Source organism: Poecilia mexicana, unplaced genomic scaffold (assembly GCF_051168715.1).
Source record: "Poecilia mexicana isolate PSO_F unplaced genomic scaffold, ASM5116871v1 scaffold_19, whole genome shotgun sequence".
Lineage (NCBI taxonomy): Eukaryota > Metazoa > Chordata > Actinopteri > Cyprinodontiformes > Poeciliidae > Poecilia > Poecilia mexicana.
Genome location: NW_028263388.1, coordinates 22,637,706 through 22,651,950, shown reverse-complemented (window position 1 = coordinate 22,651,950; position 14,245 = coordinate 22,637,706). Strand labels below are relative to the sequence as shown.

General features: G+C 51.7%; 2 protein-coding genes across 2 annotated transcripts in view; both read right to left on the bottom strand.

The window, feature by feature from the left end:
* The window catches only part of LOC148153738 (uncharacterized), a 60,708-nt gene that overhangs the window by 25,417 nt on the left and 21,046 nt on the right, over positions 1–14,245 (bottom strand). The window contains exon 3 of the mRNA XM_088001073.1: positions 2,373–2,525. Coding sequence (XP_087857199.1) covers positions 2,373–2,525 — 153 coding nt within the window. The remainder of the gene's footprint in view (positions 1–2,372; positions 2,526–14,245) is intronic.
* On the bottom strand, positions 2,593–13,368 carry LOC148153739 (uncharacterized; the record flags this gene model as incomplete). Its single annotated transcript, XM_088001028.1, has 3 exons — positions 2,593–3,437; positions 10,749–11,312; positions 12,630–13,368. Coding segments are annotated over 3 exons (2,148 nt in total), but the record flags the coding sequence as incomplete, so codon positions are not given.

Sequence of the window (14,245 nt, the reverse complement as noted above, 5' to 3'; positions counted from 1 at the left end):
GGTTGTAGTTGGAGCTGCTGTGGTTGTTGTTGGTGCTGCAGTGGTTGTGCTTGGAGAAGCTGTGGTTGTAGTTGGAGAAGCTGTGGTTGTAGTTGGAGCTTCAGTGGTTGTTGTTGGTGCTTCAGTTGTTGTGGTTGGAGAAGATGTGGTTGTAGTTGGAGCTGTTGTGGTTGTGGTTGGAGCTGCAGTGGTTGTGGTTGGAGCTGCTGTGGTTGTGGTAGGAGAAGCTGTGGTTGTTGTTGATGCTGCAGTGGTTGTAGTTGGAGCTTCAGTTGTTGTGGTTGGAGAAGCTGTTGTTGTGGTTGGAGATGCAGTGGTTGTAGTTGGTGCTTCAGTTGTTGTGGTTGGAGCAGCTGTGGTTGTTGTTGGAGCTGCTGTGGTTGCGGTTGGAGCCGCTGTGGTTGTTGTTGGAGCTGCTGTGGTTGTGGTTGGAGCTGCTGTGGTTGTTGTTGGGGCTGCAGTGGTTGTGGTTGGAGCTTCAGTTGTTGTGGTTGGAGAAGCTGTGGTTGTTGTTGGAGCTGCTGTGGTTGTGGTTGGAGCTGCAGTGGTGGTAGTTGGAGCCGCTGTGGTTGTTGTTGGAGCTGCTGTGGTTGTGGTTTGAGCTTCAGTTGTTGTAATTGGAGCTTCAGTGGTTGTTGGTGCTTCAGTTGTCGTGGTTGGAGAAGCTGTGGTTGTGGTTGGAGAAGCTGTGGTTGTAGTTGGAGCTTCAGTGGTTGTAGTTGGAGCTTCAGTGGTTGTTGTTGGTGCTTCAGTTGTTGTGGTTGGAGAAGATGTGGTTGTAGTTGGAGCTGTTGTGGTTGTGGTTGGAGCTGCAGTGGTTGTGGTTGGAGCTGCTGTGGTTGTGGTAGGAGAAGCTGTGGTTGTTGTTGATGCTGCAGTGGTTGTAGTTGGAGCTTCAGTTGTTGTGGTTGGAGAAGCTGTTGTTGTGGTTGGAGATGCAGTGGTTGTAGTTGGTGCTTCAGTTGTTGTGGTTGGAGCAGCTGTGGTTGTTGTTGGAGCTGCTGTGGTTGCGGTTGGAGCCGCTGTGGTTGTTGTTGGAGCTGCTGTGGTTGTGGTTGGAGCTGCTGTGGTTGTTGTTGGGGCTGCAGTGGTTGTGGTTGGAGCTTCAGTTGTTGTGGTTGGAGAAGCTGTGGTTGTTGTTGGAGCTGCTGTGGTTGTGGTTGGAGCTGCAGTGGTGGTAGTTGGAGCCGCTGTGGTTGTTGTTGGAGCTGCTGTGGTTGTGGTTTGAGCTTCAGTTGTTGTAATTGGAGCTTCAGTGGTTGTTGGTGCTTCAGTTGTCGTGGTTGGAGAAGCTGTGGTTGTGGTTGGAGAAGCTGTGGTTGTAGTTGGAGATGCTGTGGTTGTAGTTGGAGCCACTGTGGTTGTGGTTGGAGCAGCTGTGGTTGTGGTTGGAGCTGCAGTGGTTGTAGTTGGAGCTGCAGTGGTTGTAGTTGGAGCTTCAGTTGTTGTTGTTGGAGATGCTGTGGTTGTTGTTGGAGCTGCTGTGGTTGTTGTTGGTGCTGCAGTGGTTGTGGTTGGAGCTTCAGTTGTTGTGGTTGGAGATGCTGTTGTTGTAGTTGGAGCTGCTGTGGTTGTGGTTGGAGAAGCTGTGGTTGTGGTTGGAGAAGCTGTGGTTGTAGTTGGAGCTTCAGTGGTTGTTGATGGTGCTTCAGATGTTGTGGTTGGAGAGGATGTGGTTGTAGTTGGAGCTGCTGTGGTTGTGGTAGGAGGAGCTGTGGTTGTTGTTGGAGCTGCAGTGGTTGTAGTTGGTGCTTCAATTGTTGTGGTTGGAGAAGATGTGGTTGTAGTTGGAGCTGTTGTGGTTGTGGTTGGAACTGCAGTGGTTGTGGTTGGAGCTGCTGTGGTTGTGGTAGGAGAAGCTGTGCTTGTTGTTGGAGCTGCATTGGTTGTTGTTGGTGCTGCAGTGGTTGTGGTTGGAGCTTGAGTTGTTGTGGTTGGAGAAGCTGTGGTTGTAGTTGGAGATGCTGTGGTTGTAGTTGGAGCCGCTGTGGTTGTGGTTGGAGCAGCTGTGGTTGTGGTTGGAGCTACAGTGGTTGTAGTTGGAGCAGCTGTGGTTGTGGTTGGAGCTACAGTGGTTGTAGTTGGAGCTGCAGTGGTTGTGGTAGGAGTTGCTGTGGTTATTGTTGGTGCTGCAGTGGTTGTGGTTGGAGCTTCAGTTGTTGTGGTTGGAGAAGCTGTGGTTGTAGTTGGAGATGCTGTGGTTGTAGTTGTAGCCGCTGTGGTTGTGGTTGGAGCAGCTGTGGTTGTGGTTGGAGCTGCAGTGGTTGTAGTTGGAGCTGCTGTTGTTGTTGGTGCTGCAGTGGTTGTGGTTGGAGAAGCTGTCGTTGTAGTTGGAGAAGCTGTGGTTGTTGTTGGTGCTGCAGTGATTGTGCTTGGAGAAGCTGTGGTTGTAGTTGGAGCTTCAGTGGTTGTAGTTGGAGTTTCAGTGGTAGTTGTTGGTGCTTCAGTTGTTGTGGTTGGAGAAGATGTTGTAGTTGGAGCTGTTGTGGTTGTGGTTGGAGCTGCTGTGGTTGTGGTAGGAGAAGCTGTGGTTGTTGTTGGTGCTGCAGTGGTTGTGGTTGGAGCTTCAGTGGTTGTGGTAGGATCTGCTGTGGTTGTAGTTGGAGATGCTGTGGTTGGAGTTGGAGCTGCTGTGGTTGTGGATGGAGCAGCTGTGGTTGTGGTTGGTGCTGCAGTGGTTGTGGTTGGAGCTTCAGTTGTTGTGGTTGGAGAAGCTGTGGTTGTAGTTGGAGATGCTGTGGTTGTAGTTGGAGCCGCTGTGGTTGTGGTTGGAGCAGCTGTGGTTGTGGTTGGAGCTGCAGTGGTTGTAGTTGGAGCTGCAGTGGTTGTGGTAGGAGCAGCTGTGGTTGTGGTTGGAGCTGCAGTGGTTGTAGTTGGAGCTTGAGTTGTTGTGGTTGGAGATGCTGTGGTTGTAGTTGGAGAAACTGTGGTTGTAGTTGGAGCTTCGGTGGTTGTGGTAGGAAATGCTGTGGTTGTTGTTGGAGCTGCTGTTGTTGGTGCTGCAGTGGTTGTGGTTGGAGCTTCAGGTGTTGTGGTTGGAGATGCTGTGGTTGTAGTTGGAGCTGCTGTGGTTGTTGTTGGTGCTGCAGTGGTTGTGCTTGGAGAAGCTGTCGTTGTAGTTGGAGAAGCTGTGGTTGTAGTTGGAGCTGCAGTGGTTGTGGTAGGAGCAGCTGTGGTTGTGGTTGGAGCTGCAGTGGTTGTAGTTGGAGCTTGAGTTGTTGTGGTTGGAGATGCTGTGGTTGTAGTTGGAGAAGCTGTGGTTGTAGTTGGAGCTTCGGTGGTTGTGGTAGGAAATGCTGTGGTTGTTGTTGGAGCTGCTGTTGTTGGTGCTGCAGTGGTTGTGGTTGGAGCTTCAGGTGTTGTGGTTGGAGATGCTGTGGTTGTAGTTGGAGCTGCTGTGGTTGTTGTTGGTGCTGCAGTGGTTGTGCTTGGAGAAGCTGTCGTTGTAGTTGGAGAAGCTGTGGTTGTAGTTGGAGCTTCAGTGGTTGTTGTTGGTGCTTCAGTTGTTGTGGTTGGAGAAGATGTGGTTGGAGTTGGAGCTGTTGTGGTTGTGGTTGGAGCTGCAGTGGTTGTGGTTGGAGCTGCTGTGGTTGTGGTAGGAGAAGCTGTGGTTGTAGTTGGAGATGCTGTGGTTGTAGTTGGAGCCGCTGTGGTTGTGGTTGGAGCAGCTGTGGTTGTTGTTGGAGCTGCTGTGGTTGTGGTTGGAGCTGCAGTGGTCGTAGTTGGAGCCGCTGTGGTTGTTGTTGGAGCTGCTGTGGTTGTGGTTGGAGCTTCAGTTGTTGTGGTTGGAGATGTTGTGGTTGTAGTTGGAGCTTCAGTGGTTGTGGTAGGATCTGCTGTGGTTGTTGTTGGAGCTGTTGTTGTTGTTGGTGCTGCAGTGGTTGTGGTTGGAGCTTCAGTTGTTGTGGTTGGAGAAGCTGTGGTTGTAGTTGGAGATGCTGTGGTTGTAGTTGGAGCTGCTGTGGTTGTGGATGGAGCAGCTGTGGTTGTGGTTGGAGCTACAGTGGTTGTAGTTGGAGCTGCAGTGGTTGTGGTAGGAGTTGCTGTGGTTGTTGTTGGAGCTGCTGTGGTTGTTGTTGGTGCTGCAGTGGTTGTGGTTGGAGCTTCAGTAGTTGTGGTTGGAGAAGCTGTGGTTGTAGTTGGAGATGCTGTGGTTGTAGTTGGAGCCGCTGTGGTTGTGGTTGGAGCAGCTGTGGTTGTGGTTGGAGCTGCAGTGGTTGTAGTTGGAGCTGCAGTGGTTGTGGTAGGAGCAGCTGTGGTTGTGGTTGGAGCTGCAGTGGTTGTAGTTGGAGCTTGAGTTGTTGTGGTTGGAGATGCTGTGGTTGTAGTTGGAGAAGCTGTGGTTGTAGTTGGAGCTTCGGTGGTTGTGGTAGGAAATGCTGTGGTTGTTGTTGGAGCTGCTGTTGTTGGTGCTGCAGTGGTTGTGGTTGGAGCTTCAGTTGTTTTGGTTGGAGATGCTGTGGTTGTAGTTGGAGCTGCTGTGGTTGTTGTTGGTGCTGCAGTGGTTGTGCTTGGAGAAGCTGTCGTTGTAGTTGGAGAAGCTGTGGTTGTAGTTGGAGCTTCAGTGGTTGTTGTTGGTGCTTCAGTTGTTGTGGTTGGAGAAGATGTGGTTGTAGTTGGAGCTGTTGTGGTTGTGGTTGGAGCTGCAGTGGTTGTGGTTGGAGCTGCTGTGGTTGTGGTAGGAGAAGCTGTGGTTGTTGTTGGTGCTGCAGTGGTTGTAGTTGGAGAAGCTGTGGTTGTGGTAGGAGCAGCTGTGGTTGTAGTTGGAGCTGCGGTGGTTGTGGTTGGAGCTGCAGTGGTTGTAGTTGGAGCTTCAGTTGTTGTGGTTGGAAAAGCTGTTGTTGTGGTTGGAGCTGCTGTGGTTGTGGTTGGAGCTTCAGTTGTTGTAGTTGGAGAAGCTGTGGTTGTAGTTGGAGCCGCTGTGGTTGTGGTTGGAGCAGCTGTGGTTGTGGTTGGAGCTGCAGTGGTGGTAGTTGGAGCCGCTGTGGTTGTGGTTGGAGCAGCTGTGGTTGTAGTTGGAGCCGCTGTGGTTGTGGTTGGAGCAACTGTGGTTGTGGTTGGAGCTGCAGTGGTTGTAGTTGGAGCCGCTGTGGTTGTTGTTGGAGCTGCTGTGGTTGTGGTAGGATCTGCTGTGGTTGTTGTTGGAGCTGCTGTTGTTGTTGGTGCTGCAGTGGTTGTGGATGGAGCTTCAGTTGTTGTGGTTGGAGAAGCTGTGGTTGTAGTTGGAGATGCTGTGGTTGTAGTTGGAGCTGCTGTGGTTGTGGATGGAGCAGCTGTGGTTGTGGTTGGAGCTACAGTGGTTGTAGTTGGAGCTGCAGTGGTTGTGGTAGGAGTTGCTGTGGTTGTTGTTGGAGCTGCTGTGGTTGTTGTTGGTGCTGCAGTGGTTTTGGTTGGAGCTTCAGTTGTTGTGGTTGGAGAAGCTGTGGTTGTAGTTGGAGATGCTGTGGTTGTAGTTGGAGCCGCTGTGGTTGTGGTTGGAGCAGCTGTGGTTGTGGTTGGAGCTGCAGTGGTTGTAGTTGGAGCTGCAGTGGTTGTGGTAGGAGCTGCTGTGGTTGCGGTTGGAGCCGCTGTGGTTGTTGTTGGAGCTGCTGTGGTTGTGGTTGGAGCTGCTGTGGTTGTTGTTGGGGCTGCAGTGGTTGTGGTTGGAGCTTCAGTTGTTGTGGTTGGAGAAGCTGTGGTTGTTGTTGGAGCTGCTGTGGTTGTGGTTGGAGCTGCAGTGGTGGTAGTTGGAGCCGCTGTGGTTGTTGTTGGAGCTGCTGTGGTTGTGGTTGGAGCTTCAGTTGTTGTAATTGGAGCTTCAGTGGTTGTTGGTGCTTCAGTTGTCGTGGTTGGAGAAGCTGTGGTTGTGGTTGGAGAAGCTGTGGTTGTAGTTGGAGCTTCAGTGGTTGTAGTTGGAGCTTCAGTGGTTGTGGTAGGATCTGCTGTGGTTGTTGTTGGAGCTGCAGTGGTTGTAGTTGGAGCTGCAGTGGTTGTAGTTGGAGCTTCAGTTGTTGTTGTTGGAGATGCTGTGGTTGTTGTTGGAGCTGCTGTGGTTGTTGTTGGTGCTGCAGTGGTTGTGGTTGGAGCTTCAGTTGTTGTGGTTGGAGATGCTGTTGTTGTAGTTGGAGCTGCTGTGGTTGTTGTCGGTGCTGCAGTGGTTGTGGTTGGAGAAGCTGTGGTTGTGGTTGGAGAAGCTGTGGTTGTAGTTGGAGCTTCAGTGGTTGTTGATGGTGCTTCAGATGTTGTGGTTGGAGAGGATGTGGTTGTAGTTGGAGCTGCTGTGGTTGTGGTAGGAGGAGCTGTGGTTGTTGTTGGAGCTGCAGTGGTTGTAGTTGGTGCTTCAATTGTTGTGGTTGGAGAAGATGTGGTTGTAGTTGGAGCTGTTGTGGTTGTGGTTGGAGCTGCAGTGGTTGTGGTTGGAGCTGCTGTGGTTGTGGTAGGAGAAGCTGTGCTTGTTGTTGGAGCTGCATTGGTTGTTGTTGGTGCTGCAGTGGTTGTGGTTGGAGCTTGAGTTGTTGTGGTTGGAGAAGCTGTGGTTGTAGTTGGAGATGCTGTGGTTGTAGTTGGAGCCGCTGTGGTTGTGGTTGGAGCTACAGTGGTTGTAGTTGGAGCAGCTGTGGTTGTGGTTGGAGCTACAGTGGTTGTAGTTGGAGCTGCAGTGGTTGTGGTAGGAGTTGCTGTGGTTGTTGTTGGTGCTGCAGTGGTTGTGGTTGGAGCTTCAGTTGTTGTGGTTGGAGAAGCTGTGGTTGTAGTTGGAGATGCTGTGGTTGTAGTTGGAGCCGCTGTGGTTGTGGTTGGAGCAGCTGTGGTTGTGGTTGGAGCTGCAGTGGTTGTAGTTGGAGCTGCTGTTGTTGTTGGTGCTGCAGTGGTTGTGGTTGGAGAAGCTGTCGTTGTAGTTGGAGAAGCTGTGGTTGTTGGTGCTGCAGTGATTGTGCTTGGAGAAGCTGTGGTTGTAGTTGGAGCTTCAGTGGTTGTAGTTGGAGCTTCAGTGGTAGTTGTTGGTGCTTCAGTTGTTGTGGTTGGAGAAGATGTTGTAGTTGGAGCTGTTGTGGTTGTGGTTGGAGCTGCTGTGGTTGTGGTAGGAGAAGCTGTGGTTGTTGTTGGTGCTGCAGTGGTTGTGGTTGGAGCTTCAGTGGTTGTGGTAGGATCTGCTGTGGTTGATGTTGGAGCTGCTGTTGTTGTTGGTGCTGCAGTGGTTGTGGTTGGAGCTTCAGTTGTTGTGGTTGGAGAAGCTGTGGTTGTAGTTGGAGATGCTGTGGTTGTAGTTGGAGCCGCTGTGGTTGTGGTTGGAGCAGCTGTGGTTGTTGTTGGAGCTGCTGTGGTTGTGGTTGGAGCTGCAGTGGTTGTAGTTGGAGCCGCTGTGGTTGTTGTTGGAGCTGCTGTGGTTGTGGTTGGAGCTTCAGTTGTTGTGGTTGGAGATGTTGTGGTTGTAGTTGGAGCTTCAGTGGTTGTGGTAGGATCTGCTGTGGTTGTTGTTGGAGCTGTTGTTGTTGTTGGTGCTGCAGTGGTTGTAGTTGGAGCTTGAGTTGTTGTGGTTGGAGATGCTGTGGTTGTAGTTGGAGAAGCTGTGGTTGTAGTTGGAGCTTCGGTGGTTGTGGTAGGAAATGCTGTGGTTGTTGTTGGAGCTGCTGTTGTTGGTGCTGCAGTGGTTGTGGTTGGAGCTTCAGGTGTTGTGGTTGGAGATGCTGTGGTTGTAGTTGGAGCTGCTGTGGTTGTTGTTGGTGCTGCAGTGGTTGTGCTTGGAGAAGCTGTCGTTGTAGTTGGAGAAGCTGTGGTTGTAGTTGGAGCTTCAGTGGTTGTTGTTGGTGCTTCAGTTGTTGTGGTTGGAGAAGATGTGGTTGGAGTTGGAGCTGTTGTGGTTGTGGTTGGAGCTGCAGTGGTTGTGGTTGGAGCTGCTGTGGTTGTGGTAGGAGAAGCTGTGGTTGTAGTTGGAGATGCTGTGGTTGTAGTTTGAGCCGCTGTGGTTGTGGTTGGAGCAGCTGTGGTTGTTGTTGGAGCTGCTGTGGTTGTGGTTGGAGCTGCAGTGGTTGTAGTTGGAGCCGCTGTGGTTGTTGTTGGAGCTGCTGTGGTTGTGGTTGGAGCTTCAGTTGTTGTGGTTGGAGATGTTGTGGTTGTAGTTGGAGCTTCAGTGGTTGTGGTAGGATCTGCTGTGGTTGTTGTTGGAGCTGTTGTTGTTGTTGGTGCTGCAGTGGTTGTGGTTGGAGCTTCAGTTGTTGTGGTTGGAGAAGCTGTGGTTGTAGTTGGAGGTGCTGTGGTTGTAGTTGGAGCTGCTGTGGTTGTGGATGGAGCAGCTGTGGTTGTGGTTGGAGCTACAGTGGTTGTAGTTGGAGCTGCAGTGGTTGTGGTAGGAGTTGCTGTGGTTGTTGTTGGAGCTGCTGTGGTTGTTGTTGGTGCTGCAGTGGTTGTGGTTGGAGCTTCAGTAGTTGTGGTTGGAGAAGCTGTGGTTGTAGTTGGAGATGCTGTGGTTGTAGTTGGAGCCGCTGTGGTTGTGGTTTGAGCAGCTGTGGTTGTGGTTGGAGCTGCAGTGGTTGTAGTTGGAGCTGCAGTGGTTGTGGTAGGAGCAGCTGTGGTTGTGGTTGGAGCTGCAGTGGTTGTAGTTGGAGCTTGAGTTGTTGTGGTTGGAGATGCTGTGGTTGTAGTTGGAGAAGCTGTGGTTGTAGTTGGAGCTTCGGTGGTTGTGGTAGGAAATGCTGTGGTTGTTGTTGGAGCTGCTGTTGTTGGTGCTGCAGTGGTTGTGGTTGGAGCTTCAGTTGTTTTGGTTGGAGATGCTGTGGTTGTAGTTGGAGCTGCTGTGGTTGTTGTTGGTGCTGCAGTGGTTGTGCTTGGAGAAGCTGTCGTTGTAGTTGGAGAAGCTGTGGTTGTAGTTGGAGCTTCAGTGGTTGTTGTTGGTGCTTCAGTTGTTGTGGTTGGAGAAGATGTGGTTGTAGTTGGAGCTGTTGTGGTTGTGGTTGGAGCTGCAGTGGTTGTGGTTGGAGCTGCTGTGGTTGTGGTAGGAGAAGCTGTGGTTGTTGTTGGTGCTGCAGTGGTTGTAGTTGGAGAAGCTGTGGTTGTGGTAGGAGCAGCTGTGGTTGTAGTTGGAGCTGCGGTGGTTGTGGTTGGAGCTGCAGTGGTTGTAGTTGGAGCTTCAGTTGTTGTGGTTGGAAAAGCTGTTGTTGTGGTTGGAGCTGCTGTGGTTGTGGTTGGAGCTTCAGTGGTTGTGGTTGGAGCTGCTGTGGTTGTGGTAGGAGAAGCTGTGGTTGTTGTTGATGCTGCAGTGGTTGTAGTTGGAGCTTCAGTTGTTGTGGTTGGAGAAGCTGTTGTTGTGGTTGGAGATGCAGTGGTTGTAGTTGGTGCTTCAGTTGTTGTGGTTGGAGCAGCTGTGGTTGTTGTTGGAGCTGCTGTGGTTGCGGTTGGAGCCGCTGTGATTGTTGTTGGAGCTGCTGTGGTTGTGGTTGGAGCTGCTGTGGTTGTTGTTGGGGCTGCAGTGGTTGTGGTTGGAGCTTCAGTTGTTGTGGTTGGAGAAGCTGTGGTTGTTGTTGGAGCTGCTGTGGTTGTGGTTGGAGCTGCAGTGGTGGTAGTTGGAGCCGCTGTGGTTGTTGTTGGAGCTGCTGTGGTTGTGGTTGGAGCTTCAGTTGTTGTAATTGGAGCTTCAGTGGTTGTTGGTGCTTCAGTTGTCGTGGTTGGAGAAGCTGTGGTTGTGGTTGGAGAAGCTGTGGTTGTAGTTGGAGCTTCAGTGGTTGTAGTTGGAGCTTCAGTGGTTGTGGTAGGATCTGCTGTGGTTGTTGTTGGAGCTGCAGTGGTTGTAGTTGGAGCTGCAGTGGTTGTAGTTGGAGCTTCAGTTGTTGTTGTTGGAGATGCTGTGGTTGTTGTTGGAGCTGCTGTGGTTGTTGTTGGTGCTGCAGTGGTTGTGGTTGGAGCTTCAGTTGTTGTGGTTGGAGATGCTGTTGTTGTAGTTGGAGCTGCTGTGGTTGTTGTCGGTGCTGCAGTGGTTGTGGTTGGAGAAGCTGTGGTTGTGGTTGGAGAAGCTGTGGTTGTAGTTGGAGCTTCAGTGGTTGTAGTTGGAGCTTCAGTTGTTGTGGTTGGAGAAGCTGTTGTTGTGGTTGGAGATGCAGTGGTTGTAGTTGGAGCTGCTGTGGTTGTGGTAGGAGGAGCTGTGGTTGTTGTTGGAGCTGCAGTGGTTGTAGTTGGTGCTTCAATTGTTGTGGTTGGAGAAGATGTGGTTGTAGTTGGAGCTGTTGTGGTTGTGGTTGGAGCTGCAGTGGTTGTGGTTGGAGCTGCTGTGGTTGTGGTAGGAGAAGCTGTGCTTGTTGTTGGAGCTGCATTGGTTGTTGTTGGTGCTGCAGTGGTTGTGGTTGGAGCTTGAGTTGTTGTGGTTGGAGAAGCTGTGGTTGTAGTTGGAGATGCTGTGGTTGTAGTTGGAGCCGCTGTGGTTGTGGTTGGAGCTACAGTGGTTGTAGTTGGAGCAGCTGTGGTTGTGGTTGGAGCTACAGTGGTTGTAGTTGGAGCTGCAGTGGTTGTGGTAGGAGTTGCTGTGGTTGTTGTTGGTGCTGCAGTGGTTGTGGTTGGAGCTTCAGTTGTTGTGGTTGGAGAAGCTGTGGTTGTAGTTGGAGATGCTGTGGTTGTAGTTGGAGCCACTGTGGTTGTGGTTGGAGCAGCTGTGGTTGTGGTTGGAGCTGCAGTGGTTGTAGTTGGAGCTGCTGTTGTTGTTGGTGCTGCAGTGGTTGTGGTTGGAGAAGCTGTCGTTGTAGTTGGAGAAGCTGTGGTTGTTGTTGGTGCTGCAGTGATTGTGCTTGGAGAAGCTGTGGTTGTAGTTGGAGCTTCAGTGGTTGTAGTTGGAGCTTCAGTGGTAGTTGTTGGTGCTTCAGTTGTTGTGGTTGGAGAAGATGTTGTAGTTGGAGCTGTTGTGGTTGTGGTTGGAGCTGCTGTGGTTGTGGTAGGAGAAGCTGTGGTTGTTGTTGGTGCTGCAGTGGTTGTGGTTGGAGCTTCAGTGGTTGTGGTAGGATCTGCTGTGGTTGATGTTGGAGCTGCTGTTGTTGTTGGTGCTGCAGTGGTTGTGGTTGGAGCTTCAGTTGTTGTGGTTGGAGAAGCTGTGGTTGTAGTTGGAGATGCTGTGGTTGTAGTTGGAGCCGCTGTGGTTGTGGTTGGAGCAGCTGTGGTTGTTGTTGGAGCTGCTGTGGTTGTGGTTGGAGCTGCAGTGGTTGTAGTTGGAGCCGCTGTGGTTGTTGTTGGAGCTGCTGTGGTTGTGGTTGGAGCTTCAGTTGTTGTGGTTGGAGATGTTGTGGTTGTAGTTGGAGCTTCAGTGGTTGTGGTAGGATCTGCTGTGGTTGTTGTTGGAGCTGTTGTTGTTGTTGGTGCTGCAGTGGTTGTGGTTGGAGCTTCAGTTGTTGTGGTTGGAGAAGCTGTGGTTGTAGTTGGAGATGCTGTGGTTGTAGTTGGAGCTGCTGTGGTTGTGGATGGAGCAGCTGTGGTTGTGGTTGGAGCTACAGTGGTTGTAGTTGGAGCTTGAGTTGTTGTGGTTTGAGATGCTGTGGTGGTAGTTGGAGAAGCTGTGGTTGTAGTTGGAGCTTCGGTGGTTGTGGTAGGAAATGCTGTGGTTGTTGTTGGAGCTGCTGTTGTTGGTGCTGCAGTGGTTGTGGTTGGAGCTTCAGGTGTTGTGGTTGGAGATGCTGTGGTTGTAGTTGGAGCTGCTGTGGTTGTTGTTGGTGCTGCAGTGGTTGTGCTTGGAGAAGCTGTCGTTGTAGTTGGAGCTTCAGTTGTTGTAGTTGGAGAAGCTGTGGTTGTAGTTGGAGCCGCTGTGGTTGTAGTTGGAGCAGCTGTGGTTGTGGTTGGAGCTGCAGGGGTGGTAGTTGGAGCCGCTGTGGTTGTGGTTGGAGCAGCTGTGGTTGTAGTTGGAGCCGCTGTGGTTGTGCTTGGAGCAGCTGTGGTTGTGGTTGGAGCTGCAGTGGTTGTAGTTGGAGCCGCTGTGGTTGTTGTTGGAGCTGCTGTGATTGTGGTTGGAGCTGCAGTGGTTGTAGTTGGAGCCGCTGTGGTTGTTGTTGGAGCTGCTGTGGTTGTGGTTGGAGCTGCAGTGGTTGTAGTTGGAGCCGCAGTGGTTGTTGTTGGAGCTGCTGTGGTTGTGGTTGGAGCTTCAATTGTTGTGGTTGGAGATGTTGTGGATGTAGTTGGAGCTGCAGTGGTTGTGGTAGGAGTTGCTGTGGTTGTTGTTGGAGCTGCTGTGGTTGTTGTTGGTGCTGCAGTGGTTGTGGTTGGAGCTTCAGTTGTTGTGGTTGGAGAAGCTGTGGTTGTAGTTGGAGATGCTGTGGTTGTAGTTGGAGAAGCTGTGGTTGTGGTTGGAGAAGCTGTGGTTGTAGTTGGAGATGCTGTTGTTGTGGTTGGAGCTGCTGTGGTTGTGGTTGGAGCTTCAGTTGTTGTAGTTGGAGAAGCTGTGGTTGTAGTTGGAGCCGCTGTGGTTGTGGTTGGAGCAGCTGTGGTTGTGGTTGGAGCTGCAGTGGTTGTAGTTGGAGCTTGAGTTGTTGTGGTTGGAGATGCTGTGGTTGTAGTTGGAGAAGATGTGGTTGTAGTTGGAGCTTCGGTGGTTGTGGTAGGAACTGCTGTGGTTGTTGTTGGAGCTGCTGTTGTTGTTGGTGCTGCAGTGGTTGTGGTTGGAGCTTCAGTTGTTGTGGTTGGAGATGCTGTGGTTGTAGTTGGAACTGCTGTGGTTGTTGTTGGTGCTGCAGTGGTTGTGCTTGGAGAAGCTGTCGTTGTAGTTGGAGAAGCTGTGGTTGTAGTTGGAGCTGTTGTGGTTGTGGTTGGAGCTGCAGTGGTTGTGGTTGGAGCTGCTGTGGTTGTGGTAGGAGAAGCTGTGGTTGTTGTTGGTGTTGCAGTGGTTGTAGTTGGAGAAGCTGTGGTTGTGGTAGGAACTGCTGTGGTCGTGGTTGGAGCTGCTGTGGTTGTGGTTGGAGCTTCAGTTGTTGTAGTTGGAGAAGCTGTGGTTGTAGTTGGAGTCGCTGTGGTTGTGGTTGGAGCAGCTGTGGTTGTGGTTGGAGCTGCAGTGGTGGTAGTTGGAGCCGCTGTGGTTGTGGTTGGAGCAGCTGTGGTTGTAGTTGGAGCTGCTGTGGTTGTGGTTGGAGCAGCTGTGGTTGTGGTTGGAGCTGCAGTGGTTGTAGTTGGAGCCGCTGTGGTTGTTGTTGGAGCTGCTGTGGTTGTTGTTGGAGCTGCGGTGGTTGTGGTTGGAGCTGCAGTGGTTGTAGTTGGAGCTTCAGTTGTTGTGGTTGGAGAAGCTGTTGTTGTGGTTGGAGCTGCTGTGGTTGTGGTTGGAGCTTCAGTTGTTGTAGTTGGAGAAGCTGTGGTTGTAGTTGGAGCCGCTGTGGTTGTGGTTGGAGCAGCTGTGGTTGTGGTTGGAGCTGCAGTGGTGGTAGTTGGAGCCGCTGTGGTTGTGGTTGGAGCAGCTGTGGTTGTGGTTGGAGCTGCAGTGGTTGTGGTAGGAGTTGCTGTGGTTGTGGTTGGAGCAGCTGTGGTTGTAGTTGTAGCCGCTGTGGTTGTGGTTGGAGCAGCTGTGGTTGTGGTTGGAGTTGCAGTGGTTGTGGTAGGAGTTGCTGTGGTTGTTGTTGGTGCTGCTGTGGTTGTTGTTGGTACTGCAGTGGTTGTGGTTGGAGCTTCAGATGTTGTGGTTGGAGAAGCTGTGGTTGTAGTTGGAGATGCTGTGGTTGTAGTTGGAGCCGCTGTGGTTGTAGTTGGAGCCGCTGTGGTTGTGGTTGGAGCAGCTGTGGTTGTGGTTGGAGCTGCAGTGGTGGTAGTTGGAGCTGCAGTGGTTGTGGTAGGAGCAGCTGTGGTTGTGGTTGGAGCTGCAGTGGTTGTAGTTGGAGCTTGAGTTGTTGTGGTTGGAGATGCTGTGGTTGTAGTTGGAGAAGATGTGGTTGTAGTTTGAGCTTCGGTGGTTGTGGTAGGAACTGCTGTGGTTGTTGTTGGAGCTGCTGTTGTTGTTGGTGCTGCAGTGGTTGTGGTTGGAGCTTCAGTTGTTGTGGTTGGAGATGCTGTGGTTGTAGTTGGAACTGCTGTGGTTGTTGTTGGTGCTGCAGTGGTTGTGCTTGGAGAAGCTGTCGTTGTAGTTGGAGAAGCTGTGGTTGTAGTTGGAGCTGTTGTGGTTGTGGTTGGAGCTGCAGTGGTTGTGGTTGGAGCTGCTGTGGTTGTGGTAGGAGAAGCTGTGGTTGTTGTTGGTGTTGCAGTGGTTGTAGTTGGAGAAGCTGTGGTTGTGGTAGGAACTGCTGTGGTTGTAGTTGGAGCTGCGGTGGTTGTGATTGGAGCTGCA